The 22,678-nt window shown below is 31.6% G+C and overlaps 1 protein-coding gene and 1 long non-coding RNA gene across 2 annotated transcripts in view; one reads left to right on the forward strand and one right to left on the reverse strand.

Moving 5' to 3' along the window:
- The window catches only part of T48 (FU domain-containing protein T48), a 32,890-nt gene extending 10,916 nt beyond the window's left edge, over positions 1-21,974 (forward strand). Inside the window, exons 2-5 of the mRNA XM_029314088.2 lie at positions 18,588-18,915; positions 19,007-19,159; positions 19,501-19,645; positions 19,947-21,974. Coding sequence (XP_029169921.1) covers positions 18,588-18,915; positions 19,007-19,159; positions 19,501-19,645; positions 19,947-20,615 — 1,295 coding nt within the window. The 3' untranslated portion in view covers positions 20,616-21,974. The remainder of the gene's footprint in view (positions 1-18,587; positions 18,916-19,006; positions 19,160-19,500; positions 19,646-19,946) is intronic.
- LOC114939698 (uncharacterized) overlaps positions 1-22,678 on the reverse strand; it is a 27,096-nt gene continuing 4,418 nt past the window's right edge. The window contains exons 2-4 of the long non-coding RNA XR_003821307.2: positions 2,401-2,729; positions 867-1,112; positions 1-591 (exon numbers count right to left, since the gene is read on the reverse strand). This is a non-coding gene — a long non-coding RNA (uncharacterized LOC114939698). The remainder of the gene's footprint in view (positions 592-866; positions 1,113-2,400; positions 2,730-22,678) is intronic.

Raw genomic sequence — 22,678 nt, forward strand, 5'->3', positions numbered from 1 at the left:
TAATTACGATTAATATATTTTCTTTCGAATTTTCTATTCTCCCTTGATGAATAGAACAAATAAAAAATAGAATTTCAAGAGTAAGATAATTTTTGTCACTATCTACCGAATGAGAAGCAAAGATTTATCTAACAATAAGAAAGCACGCGCGTGACTTGAATTTTTTCTTATTCATCCTGAACCTGACTTTTTAAATATCACTATATGCGATGTGCAAATGCATTCTTCAAACACGTAGACTTTAAACATATTCTCATGTATTCACTCGAGTGCGCTCTTCTTCCGTTTACCAAATCCGTTCGAAAACAGAGAAAACGTATACCTTTCTCGGGTAAACACGCGTTTTTTTTTAGCCGGAAGGTGCGTACGGACTCCCTATCGTTATCCGGTCCGTCCACTTCCGGTTCTGGAACGCATGCAGTGTAACATCTGCATCCTTCTTGTTGTCTCCTTGCTCGACTCGTCCGCCTTTGTTGATGCTTTTTCCGCTATCTTGCACACGCGCGATTAAAGTTTTTCACTGCAATCTCTCGTATAAAAAAAAAGCGCGAAACAATACGTTCTTTCATTCAGTTAGTTTGTCTCACTTATCTGAAATGTATTATTAATTTTTATTATTCACGTAATAACGCTGCGATATATTAGCATTATAAGGAAAGAGCTGAAACTGAGGGAAAAAAACGCAATTATTATTTTATAATTTCGAGCCGAACGGAGTGGAAAGGAATGTGCGTGCGATGAATATATAGTAAAATCGGACGTGTTATTCCGGTTTCAGTAGGAACAAACTCGGAATTGATTTGAGGTAAAAGCTGATTTTATATAAAGACGCATAAATATACACACACATATATATATATACATACGCGTGTCCATGTCGTGACCGCATAGTTGAGTTTCAGTCACGTCTTTTCTACGACACCGCATCGTATCATTGCCTCGTGTCTCTTGCGGTTCTCGTCATTAACTGTCGATTCCCCGTCATCACGACCCCGGAATCGGCAGCTCCGGGAATAAATCTCGTTTAACCGCGCCGCGTTCGTAATCCGAAGAGTTGTTTTCGCTCTTCCCTCTTTTCGCGCGCGAGCTATTCAATCTTCTCTTACGTCGACCTGAAACTTGCAAAATGACCATATATTATTAATATATGTATAAAAAAAGCACGATTTTTTTATAATTTTTAAAAATTTATCTTTTAAAAAAATAAAAAAAATTTCCAATATTAATTTTTGTGTATATATAGTTTAATATTTATATAAAAATGATTTGAAACTTTCTCCGACGAGTGCATATTGATGTTAAAAAAATGTTTTATAATATTTTGTTTATTCAATCAAGAACACAGAGAATTTTCTTTTAAAATTTACCCTGAAAATCATGATAATCATACACAATATAATATTGGAAGAAATTTATGAGTTTCTTTCTTATTAAAAATATTAATATCTATCACAATAAGATATAAAATACGTTCGATTAATTTTATTATGTACATTATTAATATTTTTTATCGTGGCAAATATTAAAATTCTTCCAGTATATGTTGTTTCATGATTATCATGATTTTTTCAGGGTAAATTCTAAGAGAAAATTCTCAATGCAACATAAAACTAATGGAAAAGTATATTTTTAATCTTTATTATTTCCTACATTTAATTGTTAAAATAATTTTTTATTTTAAGATATTCTTCGAATTTTTCAATCGTATATACAATATACAGTGTTTGCTGTTATCTTAAAAAAATTATATAGATGATCATCTAGATAAAACTTTGGCGTCATCTTATCTTTCTATAGATAATAAAAATATATATTATTAAATTATCTAGAATAATTTTCAGATAATTTTGATTTAGAATAATAGCATAAAAATACTTAAATAATAAAACTTAAACAGTAAGCGATAAAAATTTCGAAATAAAAATATAAATATACATATTTTATAAACAGTCTTAAAAATTATTATCTAGAAAATTATCTAGATGAATCGCCATATGTTATTTTATCTTTCATCTTATCTAACAATAAGATGAGTTTACATATTTTTATCTCATCTTTTCTAGCTAATTTAAAAATCATCTAAGCACAACACACTGACAATATATTTTATTTTCAATAAAAATATTTTATTATATTGTATTTTATAAAAATATAAATACATTATATTTTTGCATCCCTTTCATAATTTACATTTTCTTTATAACTGTGTTTACATAAGCAGTCTTAAAAATTATTATCTAGAAAATTATATAGATGAATCACTATATATCATTTTATCTTTTATATAGATATATTTCAAACAAAATCATCTTCATCTTATCTAACAATAAGATGAATGTACATATTTTTATCTCATCTTTTCTAGCTAATTTAAAAATCATCTAAGCACAACACACTGACCATATATTTTATTTTTGCCCTTTTGCGAGGATGACCCTCAAATCATTGTACATTACATGTACTCGAGCGAGTCGGCGTGCGCCGCATCTGCGTTCTCGAATTCGCCGATCCAACAACAACAATGGTCACCTGCGCTTCCGCGATAGGATCGATAAAGCACGAGGGGTGCGAGACGAGGGTGCGTGCCGCGTTCATCGCGTGAGGTCCCTCTCTGAGGGTTTCTCCTTTCCACCGATCATTAACCAATCGCCGCGCTGGTCGATACCGTTCCTTCTTTCCCGCGTATTTCCTTCGCATTCAGTTTTCGGTTACGTTCACACGTGCGGTGCCTAAAATATTTATGAGACAAATAAACAATCAAGACACTCGCTGTAGAAAGTGCTGGAGTAAAATTCCGGTTTTATATGCAATGAAAAAATATTTATGGAAAATTACACATGATTATGCTAGGTTTTTTCCAACCCAGCATAATCATGCAATATTGCTACTTACTTATATGGAAGATTACAGATTATATGTAATTTTATATGAAAGGATATTCTTATATATTTTCAAGATTAAAAATATTCCATTGAACGTGGAACTGCACATAGAAAATGCTAGTCAATGCTATAAAATAATGTTATAAGTCGAATGGATAAATACTTATAAAATAAAGTTCTAATAAAAGAAAAATAGTAAATTTAAAATTACATATGATTTTCGCATAAAAGGGGTCCATGTAAAAGTACATGGATTTTTTTTCAGTGTATTAATGATTTACACATAATTTCCGAAAAAATAAAATGTCGATAATTCATAAATGAAAAGTTATTTTTATAATTTTATTTAAATGTTGAAAGTATTGTATAAAGGATTAAAAACTAGAAAATTATATTAGATCTTCCTAGTTTTCTGGACATTCAATTTTTTCTTCTGTCACACATTATTATTCATTATTCATTATTCTTATGTTCACACAACTCTTTCTTGACTTAACACTTATATTACAAATTGTTTTTACAACAAGATATACATATATTCGAAATTAAAATCGAAAACAGATTAATATTATAATTTCTGAACTTTTTTTCAAAAATTGATTGCAACGATAAAAAATCGAAAAGATTTAAGATGAAATCACGTAAGTATATATAACACTCGATTCTTAGATGTTTATTTGATTAAAATAATATGAAAATAAATTGTAATAATAATCTGCTACGTATCCAAGTGTGCGTAAAATAAACATCCGAGTACTTGAAAACGTGAACGAAAGATACTCGAAGACGCATCATCTGGCATGATGAATAATAATCGTATATAACGGGCCCGCGCGCTCGCGTTGGGCCCATCGAGATAGAGGCATCGACCAAGTGACGTAATAATCGATTCTCTCTCTTTCCCAGCGACGATGTATACGTCGTCATCTCCCTCTCTACGTCCGCTGGGCCTCGTTCGCTCACGCGCGGAGGAGTGAATCGCGAAGTACAGTTACTCGTTTGTAGGAACGCCGCGGACACAACTCGAGCGATAGAAATTGTACGCGCGATGACCCTTTCGTATTCCATACATCGAGTGTTTATATTTATGGAAAACTCGATTGAAATGAAACAGAGTGATTATAGTAAATTATCAAGATTTTTCAATTAAAATTATAGAGAAATTCATCGTTTCATCAAAATATTTTATTTAATAATTTTATATTTTATTTATAGGGTTTATTTATGGAAAAAATGAATTGAAATGCAACAGAGTGCTGATTATAGTAAATTATCAAGATTTTTCAATTAAAATATTATAGAAAAATTGTCTCATCAAAATATTTTATTTATTAATTTTATTATTTATTATTATTTTATTTATTAATTTTATATTTTTGCAACGTGCGATTATATATCTTGAAATGAGAAATGTCATTCTTATGCAAATATATTTATGTTGATTTTTTGTATTCTTTTGCATTTAATTTATTTCAACTTTTTTACACACATATATATTATATAGAAAATATCTTATTCTTAATTTATCATATAATATAATTATAAATAGAAATACATCGCGTAGATGTACTTAAAAAAAATCCCTCTCGGCATTAAAATGTTACAAGCGTCTGAAGCTAAATTTGAGAAAATCAATTTCAGATATTCAATAATCCGGAATGGTATTCATATTACAAATATGTCATCCTTGTTATCAGTTTTGGAGCGCTTAATCAAATTAGAGGACCATTTCATATATGCCGCACGAATGATCTCTTTGTATTCGGAAATGACGGCGAATACGTTGTGCTCTTCGCGGCAATTAAGCCTTCTCTCATCTATTTCAATTACGTCGACCCACTTCTGACACTTGGCAAGAAACTTGCCGGACAATCCATAAGTCGCGGTTCAGGAACGAGTTTGAATAATATGCAAATCGCCAGACCGGATGTTTTCCCTCCCTCCATTTCTTCCCTATATAACATCGCGATAACGATCGCGAATTTAATTTGGAATTATGCATTTCGACATTGTGGCCGCACACTTTCCCGGAGCTTAATTAGTCTCGCATGCATTAGCATGCAACAAACATTTCGCGCTTCGTTGCAATAACTTTGCGAAATAAAAAATATGTAGAAGAGAGAAAGATGCGAGGGTATGTGATAATTAGGTATGCATCATCTGCTGGGATGAAAACGAGCTATTGCAAAGAAGAAGTGTTAAGAGTTTCAAGTAGTCAAATTTAGCGCTTGCACCGTCGTTCTAATAAGATTATTCAATTGCTCCATCAGCCATCTTGATGCGCATTTTAAGAAATAATCTTCTTATTTCGAATCGCGGATATTGCAAAAATAAGCGAATAAATGTCATTTGGAGGATAAATCAGATTTTTTTATTTATATATTGAGTATACTCATAGTTTTGAATTCATTAATCTTTTAGTCATCAGAATTTAATTTTATAATCACTCAATGTATTAAAGATGTATTGTAGGTGAACAAAGATAAGAATATACGATCAAACTGTATATCTTTAAATAATTATCAAAAAAGAAAAAATAATCATTACTAACAGATTACTATTTTTAATTGTATATCTCTATACATATAAAATATCTTTAAAAGAAGAAAAATACAATTGATACGTATTTTATATTTTATTTCAACAATGATTAAAAATCTTTGTCTGATTTTTTTGTCTCGTGAAAAGATTAAAACTGATAAATTGAAAGAAATATATGTATATCGTGAAATTTTCAATGATATAATATATGTATATGTACGCGTGCTTTGAGATTCAAACGAGCAACATGTATATGTTGTGTAGACAATTTTGCATTTATAATAGCTTATTTCTGGCAAACAAATTTATTTTTCATCGAGTATTCACTACAACTGGATGTGATACCATATGGATATATTTTATTATATTGTGTTTTATCTGAATGGAAAATATTTTTACACATAAAAATATTTTTATTTTGTTTTATTTTATGTTTTGGTGTCGTATATATTTTCAAGAGCCTTGAAAAACAAATTTTAAAAAATTCAACTTTGAGAAAAAATATAACTTGATTTCTCATATAATATTTTCACTAAAATGCATTATATAATAATTTCTGTTATTACATATCCCATTTAAATCAAGTCGAAATATTGTATTTTATAATTGCGAGGCGCAACATCTCTCAAATATACCACTCGGGTCACAAAACTAAACTAAAATTACATAAATGAGCCATAATAACCAGACGTAACAGGAATAATTAGTGTCTCGTCGGCTGTGAATTTACTCGAGGTGTTTCTTGGGAGATGCGAAACCGCGAAATTAAGTTTCGCAATTTCGTGGGTCGGCTGCACGAGGCAGGGTATTCACTTGTACTTTCTCGTTTAACTCATTACTTTTGCGAATTAGAATATTGGACATCGGTGAGTAGAATATTGGAAAGCAGAATTTGACGTCCAAATTAACTCACACAATTTATATTAGACACAAAACAATTTTCAACGCGTCGAAAACATACAAATTGAACGAATTTTCAGGGCGAATTTAATCGCAGAATTCAGAACGTGATAGATCTGAAAAATTATCCAACAATAAGAAGATAAAAAAAGAATGCGTATAAAAAGATTTATAAACATATTGAAATCTCTCTCTCTCTCTCTCTTTCTGTTTTTCTGAAATATATAATCTGACAATTTGAGAAAACGTATTTCTGACGAATTTAAAATTCTTTTAGCAAATATTTATTGATTATTATTCGAAGATTATACTCCCTTTTTTGTATATTTTTGTAATTTTTAATGTTACACATATTACACAGAGGGAATTTTTGTTTTAAAATTTATCTTGAAAATTATGATAATGGTGGGACAATATGGTATTGGACGAATTTTATAACAGTTTCTTTAATTAATATTTACACCACGCAATAAAAAAAATATTAATATTACTAATGTACATAATAAAATTAATCGAACATATTTTATATCTTATTAAGATATTAATATTTTTTATTGTGATAATAAATATTAATCAGAAAAAATTCTTATATTGTCCCACGATTACCATGATTTTCAGAGTAAATTTGAAGAAAAAAATTGTGCAGATTGAGATTTAATATCTAAAAAATATTTTTATTTGCAAGTTAGAGACTATGAAAAATAATATTTAATATATAGGTATATATAACTCTCTATTTCTCTCTCTCTCTCTCTCTCTCTTTACAGGGGGGGGGGAATTAAAAAAGGGAATATAGAAATTAGAGATCTCAACCATAAGATTCCTAAGTTTCCAATTAGCGAAAAAATTATTTTTCGCAATTTTCGCAACAACATCGCGTTTGGCTTTATTGGCCGATTTATATATATATTATGTATTTATTTCGAGAGCTGATAAAAATATTCTGAAAAATAGTATTCAACAAATGTTTTAAAGAATCTCACGTTTTATTCTCAATGTCGGATGCGTAGTCTTCCGATATAAATGATTCTGCAGCTGAGAAAGCTGTAAAGCTATGCCATCATAGAGATATTTTTAGCTGTATGATCTTTTAATCAGCAATATATAGTATGTATGAATGGTATATACCTATATTGCCATGAGAATGATAATTCCGACATGTGTATGTTTTTCTAACTTATACAGCAGGAGAATATCACGAAGTCACCGTGCGCGATGGCTATGCGCGATAATCGCATTTGTTCGTGGAAAATTAATTTTGCTACGCTTTCACGCGCATCGCAAGTGTGAGACTCTCCGCTTCTCGGATCGTCGCATAAAGACTTTGCATTTTCAATAGAACTTTATAGTTACACGACCTTCCGAAGTTACGCGCGTCACATCATCTCAATGCAATATCGATTAGACATTTCGCCGAATTTCGTTAACTTCGAAAGGAAATTTCACGTCCTCGTTTCTCTCTAGAATTTAATTACCGCAATGCGTGAATTTATTAATGCTACTTGTATAACAGAAAATATATTCAAATTTTTTTATAGAGAATTTGTAGTAGCAAATTTCCGTCTGTATTTTTTTTTAAGTGTACAAATGAATATGTCATATATTAAATCAATATGCTGATATTACACTGTAAAAAAATATGTAAAATTACATTAAAAATATGTAAAATTATACATAAACAATAAATGTAAAATTACATGATAAATAATGAAAATTTCTATTATTTATCGTGTAATTTTACACTTATTATTTATGTACTTTTACATATTTTCCTGTAATATATTACATATTTTTTTACAGTGTAATTGATATAATAAATAATGATACATTTTCGTTAATTATAAAAGAATAAAACTTAGTTGAAAAAATTGTTTTAAAAAATATATAATATAATATATATATATATAATAAAATACATTTATATTGGATATAAGTAACAGATCTTAAATATGTGTTAATTGCACCGTTATTGTCAAATAAAGGTCTGTGATTCATAAGCGTATATATATATATGTATAATTAATTGGTCATTTTAGAAAAGAAAGAGAGAGAGAGAAATCTATGCGCGATAATTTCGCGCTTGTATTAACTAAACATGGAAAATCAGGCAGTTTGCGTGTTACATTGCACTCGTATGGATGCACATGCACGTGCGGGAGGCCGGAGCATCTGTCCACCATCCGTTTGGTCTGCCAATTGTGGCTTGTTAATTTCACAGAGAGTCGTTGCCTCGTGCTAATTGAACGCCTTAACAAATTTCAAACGGGTAAGTGCCAAAAGGACACGAGGATGCGACCCAAGAACCATATTCGTTTAACATCTATTATTATCACGAGATATTATCCTTTTATGCGTCTCTTTTTTTATGTCGCTCTTCATTTTCCGCTTATATTTCTCCATATTTAATAATCCCTTCTCTTCCGTAATTAAATCTTTTCTTCATCTCTTTTTATAATTTAATCCTCCTAATTTTTTAATATACTAAACTTTTTTTAATTTTAATACATTTTTATATATCATGGGTATTATCTTTTAATTTTTTTCTCAATAAACTTATCTTGATTTTATTACATCAATTTTTCTATATCTTAAATTTATTTTAAATTAAATTTAATTTATTGAATTTGAATAAATATTTATTTCAATACCGCTTAAAATAAATTACTTATTTGAAACTAATAATATTGATGTGAAAATATTTATTTGTTTCAAATAAATGATTTATTTAGGCAGTGTTGAAATAAATATTAATTTAATAATTTTTTTTTAGTATGTAACAATCCTAATGTCAAATCAAATAAATGACATATCTTTGTATTCTATCGTCTAACTACGTATTTAGTTTGGTATTTAAGTGAAGACAAGACACATTGGGCTTTTCTCTTCACCTTGTTAAGCGATGCATTATTGCTCTCGCTGTTAGAGTAAACAGAGCGAGCTCTGTATTTAACTAGCGCGTTTTACTTTTGAGATAATAGAGTCGTCGCATCCGTAAATTATCGGCCTTTCGGCGGCCTTGCAGCGGCGCTCATTGTCAGTCGGCATCGCGAAAGTGTGTCGGCCAATCGAATATCGAGCAGGAGGTGAATGTATCTGAAACCGAGTGGAGGCGATCGAAGAATGCATTTATATATTATATATATATATATATGTACATATATACGGAGAACTTGATGGAATAGCTTTAAAATATATATAAATCTAAGAAGCTTGAAAATTAGGGGGACACGTTTCTTTTGATGAATAATCTATAATATAACAAATTTTTTATTGTAGATAATGTTGTGCTACCTGTACATAAAGAGTTGACAACAGCTTAATTAAATAACAGGATATCTTAACTACAGAAATCTTTGTTGAATTTAAAGTAATTTTTTTTTTCAATGGAGGCATTAAAAGTTTTTGAATAATTAATGAATGAAAAGCATTTCTTAAACTGAAAGTTTACGGAACAAATCGATAATGGAATTATTCTTCAATTAATTTAATAGATTTGAATAAAATTTAAATTTTAGACTTTTATTATTTTTAATTAGTGCAAGTTTGGTTCACATTGGAAAAGTATTGATTTGAAAAGAGACTAGCTAGCGGAGTATTTTTATTCTGATGTTTGTAAATCATCCATTCGTGTCGTAATATATTCGTTTTTGCTTGTGACAGTGAAAAATGTTGAAAGATTGAATCGCTCGCTTCGGATTACAAATACCGTGGATTATTAATAGTGCACGTTTATAAACAAGTGGATTTGTCTATAGTTTCAAGTTTTATATAATATGCTGCATACTTTCGACTGTAAACAAAAAATTAAAATCACACAAACGTGTGTTTATTAGCTAACCGTGTCGAGTTAATATTTACGTCTCTATCTAGAAAGTAGGAGAAACAAATAATCTCGTGAAATATATATGTCTGGATTTACTCGTAATTTTAAACGGAAAGAAAATTTTGTTTTAAAAAAATTTTTCCTCTTTCAATCTTGTCATAAAAAATATTTTAAAATAATTTTCTCGAAATTTCAATTTTTCTATATATCTCGTTTCTGTATATCATTTCTCTATATCATTTAATACAATGTGTACCGTTTTCTCTCTTTCTCCGGACATAATATAATTTGATATTAGAATAAGTGGTTCAGGGAAATTGCTTGAAAGTCTTAATCAGCGTGTGTCGTCGTGATTTGCGAGAGAAGCGACAGAGCGACCTAGGTTGAGAGACTCTGACGTAAATCACTGCTAGGTATTATAAGTGGCTGCACCAATAGCCAGCGATAGCAACAGTGCAACCTGTGTTGCACTTTAGAGAAAGAGAGAAAGAGAAAGAGAGAAGTTTCACCTGACTAGTAATGGTACTTCCTCATAGTCAAGTGGATGCGCCTTTAATCCGATGTAGGCACTTTGGTCCCGTCCGACCGCTGGAACGTAAATAGTTTCCAACGATCCGCGAAATATATCGCCGGAATTTGTAATAATATAGCGCTCGCTCAAATCTTTTTTCGCCGGAGCTGCATACAAAGCGGAAGCGTTGATCTTCTTGTTTTCAGGTATTTATCTCGGAGAGAGAAGCCTCTGCAGCGCCTTTTCTTTCTATAGCTACATACGTTTCTTAAAAGAGAGCTAAATATATTTTCAAATTATATACATATATATATATATATATATATATATATTCAATAATTTTTATTAATTATATTTATTATACAATATATACACACTGAAAAAAACTATTAAATCTAAATAAATATTTATTTGTTTTGAAAAAGGATTTCTTATATCAAATAAATATTTTTTTCATAACAAATCAATATTATTAGTTTTAAATGAATGATGTGTAAAAAAGTATTGAAATAAATATTTATTTGAATATTGTTAAATAATTTTGTTCAGTGTACGGAGAAAATTTTCTCTTAGAATTTATCCTGAAAATCATGGGACAGTATGATATTAGAAGAATTTTTGTAAGAGTTTCTCTGATTAATATTTGCGACAAAAAATATTAATATGTACATATAGTAAAATTAATCGAACATATTTTATATTTTATTGTGGTAGATATTAATATTTTTAATAAGAGAGAAACTTTTATAAAATTTTACCATGATTTTCAGGGTAAACTCTAAGAAAAAATTCTATATATAATATAATATACTTTTTAATGTATACGTTGCATTCATTTTTTATTTCTTCATGATGATAGATGGCAAGTGAAATTTCGTACGACCCTTTTTACACGTCCAGCAATCTGTGCTCGTTATTGAACGTTTCAAGTGCACTTTGCCTTTAATGAGACTTTTTATCAGACATTACTGCAGGCAGAAAATATTTGATACATGCGGCAATAGCTGCAATATAAGCGCGATTCTCTTCGGTCTTTTGTGAGTACGTGATGAGAAAAAGTGTCTTCGACAAGTAACGGCAATTTTCAGCAATTTTTCATCAGTATTCAGTAATAATCAGCAATTGCATAATTACAAAATAGATATCCTGGTATGATTACTCGAGGCACTCTCACGATTACTGGATAATACTGCGCTTTATTATGTAATGAGTTCATGAATAGAAAGTGCAATATGCAGATTAGGCGCTTATCCGGTCATATCTAAGTATTTATTATTGCATGTGTTTTATTTCGTTTTGTAAAAAAATGCAGAGTATCCAATATAAAACGTAACTTTTTTTTAAGAACCTTAGAATTCAATTCTTTACACAAAAAAATAAAGCTTCTACATATTTTTTGTGAATTTATTATTCCCTGCTGTTCTTTCCATTTTTGTCACATTTTGATTTGCAAATAACTTTTACCATAATATTAATTATATCTCTTAATGTTAATAATGATAATGATTAATAAAGTGTAAGTCTGTCATTTCGTAAACATTAACGTTATTTTAAATAATGGAAAAACTAGTATTCTTATATGTATTAGTTGTAAAATGTCCTAGTATTCGACGAGCGAGCAACAACCCTATAGAGGAAATTTAATCTTATATTATTACCAGGATAATTAATGAGCTCTATTAATGACCTCGCGAAGAATACCACGTGGGAAGAAACTTGATATTGAGGTTTTGAGATTTTGCGGACGTAGGTAATGAAGAAGGAAGACAACAAGAGAGAGGAAGAGGAAAAGAAGAAGAAGAGGAAGAAATACATATATGCATGTATATTTATAAAATAATTATTTACAGGGTGTCTAGCGATCAGGGAAATCTGACAAACTGGGTATTGTCAGGGAATTCTATAAATCTGAAATTTTCAGAAAAATTTTACTATTTTTCTAGATTTTTTCATATTAGGTATTCTACATTTGTCTCAATAATTGAAATTTTTATTAAACAAATATAAACTTTTCTAATTTTCTGTGTTGTATATTTTCATCGTCGTATTATTTTATTTCAATGTATTTGATAGAGACAAAACTAAAAAATTCGATTTAATATAAATAAAAAAGGTGATTATTTAAATAGTTTATAGCGTTGTTTCGTACATAATGCAGATTGTATAATTGATTTAAATTTTTGTTTTTTTAACTTTCGAACCTTTTCATTGTTGACAAAAATATCTCAAGGATTTCATGATTTAACATTGAATTGATTTATCATATAGATATATGCAAATTATTTGGAAAAAATAATACTAAAAAGTCAGGGGAAATTTAATTTCTGGTCTTGGAAAATCTGAAAAAGTCGGAATTTTTTCATCGAGAGTCTGGACACCCTGATTTATAATTACTCCGATATTATATAAGAAATAATCGAACCGTAGACGCAAAAAAGTGGGAAACTATTCGGTCAGATTCGCACCTACTTGCGAGATACTTAATCCCATCTCTCCGGTTCTCTTTCTCTCTTTCTTTCTTCATCATGCCTGTGAAGTAACTGTACTCTCGTCTTATATACCGTGTATGTATACACGGACATGATTGACATACGAGAGCCTAGTGTGCTTAAAAAGATTCTCTCGCCTCTGTGCTCAGGATTTATCATCGTGCGGCCTTGCACGAATTTGTAACTCGAGTAATTCAGAGAAGACAGTTTATGGCAACCATCAAATTCCACCAACGCTCTCGTGAATCGTGCATACGAAAGTTTGTCTCTCTGCTGTGGCCTGTATGTGGATGTGGGTTAGTGTTATAGAAAACGTGAAGAGACAAAATTGAAAAAACAAAGTTGCGATATGAGAAATGGCCGCGATTTAATTCACTTATTGTTAGCTTATCAGCGTCGTATGAATTTTTTGGTATATGTTTTTAAGTCTTGAAAACTATTAAATTCACACAATCGCAAAGATTTAAACTTTTTATTTTACGTGCACTGAAAAAAATTATTAAATTAATAAATATTTATTTGAGTACTGCTTCTTTATAAATCATTTATTTGCGACAAATATTTGTTTTGAAAAGCATTATATTAAATAAATATTTTTCACATCAAATAAATGATTTATAAGGCAGTATTGAAATAAATATTTATTTGAATTCGATAAATTTTGTTCAGTGTAATAAATAATGTAGGATTGATATATGTATGTTATTTTAATGTTAGCTGCAATGCATTATTGTGTAATATTCTATTTTTTACGTGTTTTCCTATTAATTTACACAAAATTGCACGTTTTAAAAATAGGAATTATTTATCTCTCAGCTGCGTAGAAAGTAAGTTAAATTATGAAATACTGAAAGATAAAGTCGGCATACATAATTATACGTATATTTCGAGGTAACACTTAACATTGCTGTAGATATTCCAGTTATTCAGTAGAAGCGTCAGCAGTAGACTACTTAAATACATTAGTTAATAACGAAAAGAGAGACAGATTAAGACAGAAAAAGACAGAGAACCTGTCGGTGCTCGCTGCTATATAAACGTCCAAGTTTCTTTATAAATAAGACGATGTTTGTCCCACAATTGCGAAACTAATAACAGTCCAATATTTTAATAGAATTTCCGATATTAAACTCTACAAGTTTATCTGAGAAAAATATCTAAGTAAACGATGAATAAAACGATCAGAAAAATAATCAAGAGGATGATAGAAAATTCTACGCGCCAATTTGATCGAGCAAATCGTGTAGAAGCGATATATGTGTGTGTGACTTCTCTCCTCGACCTTTAATTATCTAATTAAAACTCAACTCGGTGAATCTACCAAGTTACCTGATGCTTAGATAAACATCATGAAAAGTTGTTTATTAATGGAGATTTAAAAATTATATGAGAATTTAAATAACGCGATAAATTATAATATAAATTTGAAATTGTAATAAGAAAGTAAATTAATTTTTATGATACAATTATTACGCACATGTTATATTCCTATTATTAAAGCTACGTTTGGTCTTTCAATATGTTTATCTATTTATACCTCGAATAATGTAATTATCCAATTTTTTTTTCTGCCATATTATTTAACATGCTTTGAAAACTACTCTTTTTTTAGATGTATATGCAAAACTCCATTAAATAAGAATTAAATGATCGATAATGCGAAAGATGTAAATCAATCATTATTATCTCGAATAACAATATATAGTCATCCAATATAACTTTCGACAATATAATCGCACGAAACATTCTTTGTTGCTCTCTAAATATACTTCTCGAATAAATTGCATATTTTCCAAGAGTCGAACCATTTTGTCGCGGACGGAAAAAACCGTAGAAATCTCGAAGGAGGAATCGCGCGCGTCCCATTTCCTCTCTTTCTCGCAGAAGTTTCCTATCGAAGGATGTCGGTGGTAAAATAAATAGGCGACCCCCTAGGGGTTCAGCATAGAATAACACTGGAGAAGGGGACTCGCGCCTTGGGCCCGACCTAGTGTTCTCAACTTGGAGAATGTATGTGACCGGCTGCGCACAGAGAGAAAGAGAGAGAGAAAGAGCGCGTTTATAGACCCACATAATCGAGAAACTAGCAACCGCATTCCTCATACACGTACTAATGGACCGAAGGCTTCAATCCCTCGGATTTCCCTCTCCTTCTCCGCACGAGGTCTTTCAATTTTCTCGCGCGCGTCCGTTCAGCTCTATTGCCTGATGACCCCGAGCGGTGTCCATCTGATCGAGAGCAGGAAAAAAGAGAACTAGGAAGAAAGAAGAGGAAAATATATCGTAGAATGGATATAACAAGACGTGTTAACAAAATGGTTCCTCGCTATGACCACGTGACAATTGTGACGTCAGAAAAAATAGGCGCGAAAAATTTTTAGATGCCATTTCGAAATCAAAAGATATTTCGATGGCTTTTGCACACTCTTAAAATACCTCGAAAACTATCTTTTTCCCTTTATAATCAATCAATAGTAAAGTGACTGTAATATGAGGCCTATATAATAATTCGTCTGCTCTTTGCACATGCGTATAGTCATTCCGCATGACAAAGTCTGATATTATCATTATTTTACGGTTCTTAATTGACTGTCAAAGGAAAAGTATACTAGGAAGAAAGGAGAGGAAAATATACCGTAAAATGGATGTAACAAGACGTGTTAACAAAATGGCTCCTCGCTATAACCATGTGACAATTGTGACGTCAGCAAAAATATGCGCGAAAAATTTTTAGATGCCATTTCGAAATAAAAAGATATTTCGATGGCTTTTGCACACTCTTAAAATACCTCGAAAACTATCTTTTTCCCTTTATAATCAATCAATAGTTGTAAAGTGACTGTAATATAAGGCCCAGTGTTCGTCTGTTCTCTGCACACGCATAATCATTCCGCATGACAAAGTCTGATATTATAATTATTTTACGGTTCTTGACTGACTGTCAAAGGAAAAGCATAGTTTTCGAGGTATTTTAAAAGTGTCCTAAAGCCATCCGAATAAAAACGGCATCTAAGAATTTTCAGGGTGTGCTTTCTCGTTTCTGACGTCACAATTCAACATGGCTGCGGCGAGGATCCAGGAACTTTAATAGTATTTTAAAAAAGAAAGCTGTAAATATAAAAAAAAATAAATAAACGCAATAGCGTAAGAATACTCGACAGAGAGTCTAACGTTTACCGCAACAAACGCGCGGTGCTCGGCAAAATTCCAGAGTATCAAACGAGAAATGCAATAAAGAGAGCATTGTAAAATAATGTATGTAATCCTGCGACGAAATACCGCAGGAACGAGGTAAGCAATGTGTGAATCGAATTCTTACCGCGGTTAACGATCCGTTGCCCCGAAGCAGTGGCCCAAATGCTTGACACACATAACATATACGAGTATCGGTATCTAACTGCACTCTCTATAGATAAAACAATTTATTTTTTTACAAAAAGTCCTGGTCCTCACGTGAAATATTTCGATCTTGAGGAATCACTGTATATTACATTAATCATGATTTCTGCAATTGTTCAAATAATGTACAGTGATATTCCTGCAAAGCTTCAATTTGAATATCCAATCAATAAACTTGTTGACTGAAAACTGAAGATCCACTCCAAACCAATTAGAATTCATAAGTCCTGGTCCTCACGTGAAATTTCGATCTTGAGGAATCACTGTTACATTAATGATGATTTCTGCAATTGTTCAAATAATGTATAGTGATACTCTTGCAAAGCCTCAATTTGAATATCCAATCAATAAACTTGTTGATTGAAAACTGAAGATCCACTCCAATCAGAATTCATAAGTTCCCACGTGAAATATTTCGATCTTGAGGAATCACTGTATATTACATTAATCATGATTTCTACAATTGTTCAAATAATGTACAGTGATGTTCCTGCAAAGCTACAATTTGAATATCCAATCGATAAACTTGTTGACTGAAAACTGAAGATCCACTCCAAACCAATTAGAATTCATAGATAAAAAAAGGATTCGCTGGTCTGAGACCAGCTTCTATATTTAATTTGCCTTACACTTGCAAGTAACTGCAACATATACTTACAGGAACGTGAGAAGGTGTTACAGCAGTGGAAATAGCAAGGTCACGCGTAGAGGAGATAGGAAATGACAGTGTAAAGCACACTTGCCAAACGAATAGGCGCTATACACCGCTCACATTTCACCGGTTTCTGTATTCGTGTCTTACACATCGTGCATGTACATACATATATGTATACATCAACCGCAGTAACAGACTCGCAAACGAGGATGTTAGACTCGTCGACGACCGCTACACGACACGAAACTTTTCCGTCCGACGATGACCTATCGCGAAAGAGAGTTTCAGGTTCATTTAGGTTAAAGTTACACGAGTACAGTGACCTTTCCTCGAAGGCTGTACGCTCGAAAATATTGCCTAATAGGAATCGCTTCCAGATGAAAGTTTGCCTGCAAGTAGATTTATATTAAAAGTCACTATCATCAACTTACACTGCGCAGACACTTTTACTCTGGAAGCGAATCTTAGAGAATAAAACTTCCAGTTTATGCCGTAAAAGTTTTCGGTCCAAGTTTGACGTTAACATCGACAAGAACTCTGAAAAGTTTAATAAAAGCAGACTCGTGTCTGCCAATTTTCAATCTTCAAATTCCAGTCTTTCAAAAATGCCATACAACTTTAGCAGCACCTATTCTTTGCAAAATATTGATATTTTTTTAAAACTTGTTCTATTTTTAAACTATATATTTTTTTTATTTTATTCAAATATATTTTATAATTTTTCTTAAGAGAATTCTAAAGAAATTTGTTAAGAGAAATGCGACGCGTGGGATTTCAATTACGTGTTCGAATTCCTGAAAGGATGAAGATCCAAGTTGGTTTTAATTCTTATTGTTAGAACTTTGCGCAAGTCCTTTAGAAGGACTGCAACTTTTATAATTTCTCTCATAATTATTTTATTTCTCTCTTAAATCGATAATAAAACGTAACTGCGATATATTATTAAAAAAACTAACGATATAAAAATGTTTCATTATCTTAAAAAAAGTTTTAATTGTAACAATAACCATAATATTGATATGATACGCTTGAATAAGGATTAAAATGTAAATGTTTGATAATATATTAAGCTCAGGATCCGATGCAAATAATGCGTATAGATATAATAACGGCAACGGGAAAACAGCCCAAATCCTTTTCCAATGAAATATCACTCGAATGGTATATTAGAAAATTTATTTTTGCAAAAATTAATTCGACATTTTTAAAATAAAATATTCGAGAGATTAAACGTGTTTTCTGAAAAGCTTTTACTGATAAAATATATATTGAAATATATTATTATAAAATCAATTAATTTAATTAATAAAATATATTGAATTAATTTAATAAAATATGAATACCTATATGGAAAGCATATTTTTAACAATTTTTGCCTATGTTTCAGCCGCGAGAGAATGCTTCGAGTCCGAGACAGGATGCAGGAGATGCAGGGACGGAACGTGCGCCAGATGTGCCGTGCTGTTACATCAAGGTACCTGCGTGCATACCTGCCCACCGGGCTTTGTCGCCGACTGGTCCACCCGAGACGAGTATATGGGCCGCATCTGTCGGGAGACTGGCTATATGTTTGGCCTCACCGGTAGCCAGGTCGCGATTTTAGTAGGGGTGATTTCCGGCGCGACCATCTGCATCTTCATCATCGTCTGCGGCGCGATAGTCGTGCACCGGCGTAAGAAGAAGGCGGCCAAGCTGGCGCAGCAGTTCGAGGACAGGTTCATTTTCGCTTTACTCTCTTCATTTACAATTAGTACCGTTTGCACCACAGAGGTTCATGCTTTAAATGCTTCTATTTGCACATTTCAGCGCTGAGAGAAGAGAATTTCTGAAACATCTGGCGACACTCCGTGGAGATGCTCATACCTTCCTCGCGATGCTCAACGACACTAGAAGACAAGTCAGAGAGTTGTACTATTCGGGAAGTAATGGAGACGGTGCCGTTGGAATCCAAGCGTACAGGTATAAATACGGCATGGAGAAAACCACAAAACAGTCCAAGTACTTTTCGAACGAGATATCACTCGAATGATATGAGAAAAACATTTATTCCGGTAAAAATTAATTTTTTTTTTTAATATTGGAGAGACTCAACATGTTTTCTGAAAAGCTCTGATGTTATTAATTAACTATATTGAAATATATTATTATAAATATATCGAATTAATTTAATAAAATATAGAAAATATATTTTTAAACAAAACATTATTTTTATTTAATATTTTTTAATAAATAATTGCATACACATGCGCGTGATATGTTCTTGTGTACATTCTTATTAATCTATTATTGATTTATTACAGACCAGTGTTGCGTGACCTGGCGAGGATACTGGTCCTCGTGAATAGAAGAGACGACGAGATTCCACTTCCGCCCGACGATTGGCAACGACTGTTTTCATGGGCAGAACGGCTGTTGAAAAGATACAAGAGGCACAGTTCCCCAGAAGTAAGATTCAATTTCCGCCCGAATATTTTCTATACGTCGAATAAAAACCACAAACGAGTGCTATCGATGTTATCTTACACTTTCAATTCTTTTTCACGCCAGTCCCTAAAGCACTTTGGTGAGTCACATATATACCCAGCTGTACGCAAAAAGCATACATTAGGCGATAGTTACTCATGTAAAGCCCTTCCCTTTAAACAGCGGTCCGATCGAGTAAATTGTTTTCTTTTACATGCACAAGCAATATCCGTGAATATATTTCCGTTTCATACATTTATATATTTTTTCTAACAACTTTAAGGTGGCTCAGCTCGTGACGTTTCTCCAGCAGCCGACGAGCAACCCCGTACAAATGACGTCGTCACTATCGCCGCAACCAGTCACGGCGTCATCGCAACCACCGGCTCGTCAACCCATATACGAACCTAGAAGCACTCACAGCAATCTCACAACATTCCAAGCGAATGTGCCGCTCGCGACGTTTCAAGCGAGTGACAAGTCGAGTATTAGTCCTGCGAGCTCGAGTCTCGGTTATGCAAAGGACAGCAGTCCGCTCGGCTCGAGTCTAGGACAAAACAGCGCTTATAACGGCGAGAAGCTCAGTCCAAATGGCTCGACGATCGGCCAGATGACTCCCCTGGTCTATGGAAGCAATCAGAAGCGCGGTGGAACGAGGATGACGAGTGACTCGCACCTTCAAGAACTCCAGACAATTTCCGCGTTTGGTCGCAACTATAACGGCGACACGTTGTCTTCGGAAATTAACAACGTCCATACATTACGCGACGAGCGCGAAATGAACGACGGCCTAGATCGCGACCTAAATCCCCAATGGAAATTTCAAGGCAGTCCCGTGGAAGCGGCCAATTACACCATCCTAACGGATTGGTCACCTACTCGCGACTATCTCATCGATGACTTTACGATTCTTGGCTTTCGGCCGCAAGACGAGATCACCACGGAATTGTAATATCGACTGATACATATCTCCAAACATAAGACTTAAAAAAAAAATTAGGGTTTCTTGAATGTATCGCCAAAGTATTTTAGACAATTGGTCTTGTTAACAATATTTTTCGATAACTTTGATGTTCCATATTTGCCAATGTTTTATTCGTGGTTTAATTATAGCAACATGGTAGCTTTTGATTATTTAAAATATATTGCGTCAATGTATCGCAAGCAATATTTTTTAACGATTTAATACTTTAAGAAATCTATTTATTTGTGTTAAAACATAATTATACACGAATAAGGCACTGGAAAATATTTGTAATAAATTATTAATGATCAACGTTAAAACACCGACAAACATTGCCAAGAATATTAATCAATCAGGGAAAAATTAATCAATTGTCATTAATCAATGTAAAAATGAATCAATAGTATGTAAAATCGAATTCTTGATTATCTTTTTTAGGATGATCTAGCGCGAAATGTTAAACATCGATGATACATTTTGAACAAATTTTGTTCTGTCTTTTTGAAACTGTATCTATATCCTAAACATTGTGTCATTTTGCGAACGACGCCTTCGATTTAAACATATCCGCGTACAATGTGTGCAATAGAAAAAATCACAATGATACCAAAAAATTGTGAAAATCTTGTATAAATATCGGTCTTTATTTAACTCCTTTGCATTGTATATGTCTAATAACGATTATTGTATATTATATAGTACACTAGTCAACGTTTTTGTTTCTTCACATTGCAAGTCTCAAATTGCATCTCTGTGACTTTTATGTTTATATTTCTACTATATACTTATTTAATTCTAATTTGTTTTTTTGGGGGGGACAATTTTATAATTATGCAAATATTTGTATACGTAATTATCAGTGAAGTTTCACTGACACGAGAGTGAAACCGATTACTATATTTGCAATAATGCATGCTATATAATACTCATTATATACACTAAATTTCAAGAGAATTATATTTTCCGCGCGTTATTATGGCAATGTAAACTTAATAGCAAAGTGGAGAAAAAAATGAATTTTATACAGCCACAATTTTATTTATACAAATGCATACATAAGTACGCATACACCACAGGTACATTTGAGTATCACACCGTAATATATATATATATATATATATTAGTTGTTTGAAAATTGGTTGTTTGCAGCAGGTTTTATATAGATATTATGTAGAAACCTGCATTATTTTCCAAACAATCTAATATATATGGTCAAACTGACCACTTGTACAAATTGATTGTAAATAGTGATTATATTATTTTAATATCAAATATAGGAAGGTATCATGTATATGTGTATATGTATATATATACATATATATATAATATATATTTCTGTAAATCAAATCTTTTTCAGTTTTACTACCTTCTTGTACTTTAGTCTTCCTTTAAAAAAAATATCTTTTAAGGATTATTTATGTATAATGTATGATATTAATGATCGATGTTAGGAATAAAAATATAATGCATTATATGTCGATATTAGTGGAATTTGCAAATAGTGTATTGATTTTTTAAAATTAACGTTTAAATTTTTGTTTACAACTTTTTAAAAAATATTTCGTATCTATAATTAATTTTATTTTTTTTATGCATTATATTTAATAAATTTCAAAATTAAAAAAACCTTGGATGTGAAATAGTATAAATTTCTAATAATACTATAAATGTAAAATATCATTAATTTACAGAATTATACAGTTTATAGTAATCGTTCAGAATATGCATTTTAGCATCTTTGTGCTTCTAAGACAAGTTTCATATAAATATATATCTAATGAATAAAATTACCGTCAAAATATGCAATTTCTTCCGCAACAGTCATTCAGTTAGAATTATACGTTATCTTCTTATTTTTCAAAAATAAATCAAACTGAATTAAACTCGTGCAACTCTGAACTGTCAAAAAATACGCGACGTATCAATCATCACACGATATAACCATAGACATATAAAATATATAGACGAGCAAGCAGAGGTGTAGGAAGGATGCACAAACGTGTAAAGAGTCCACCAATCAGAATTCTTCATTTCTATCCTGGGGATAAAAA

Source organism: Nylanderia fulva, unplaced genomic scaffold, assembly GCF_048542155.1.
Source record: "Nylanderia fulva isolate GAGA-0341 unplaced genomic scaffold, ASM4854215v1 Scaffold6, whole genome shotgun sequence".
Lineage (NCBI taxonomy): Eukaryota > Metazoa > Arthropoda > Insecta > Hymenoptera > Formicidae > Nylanderia > Nylanderia fulva.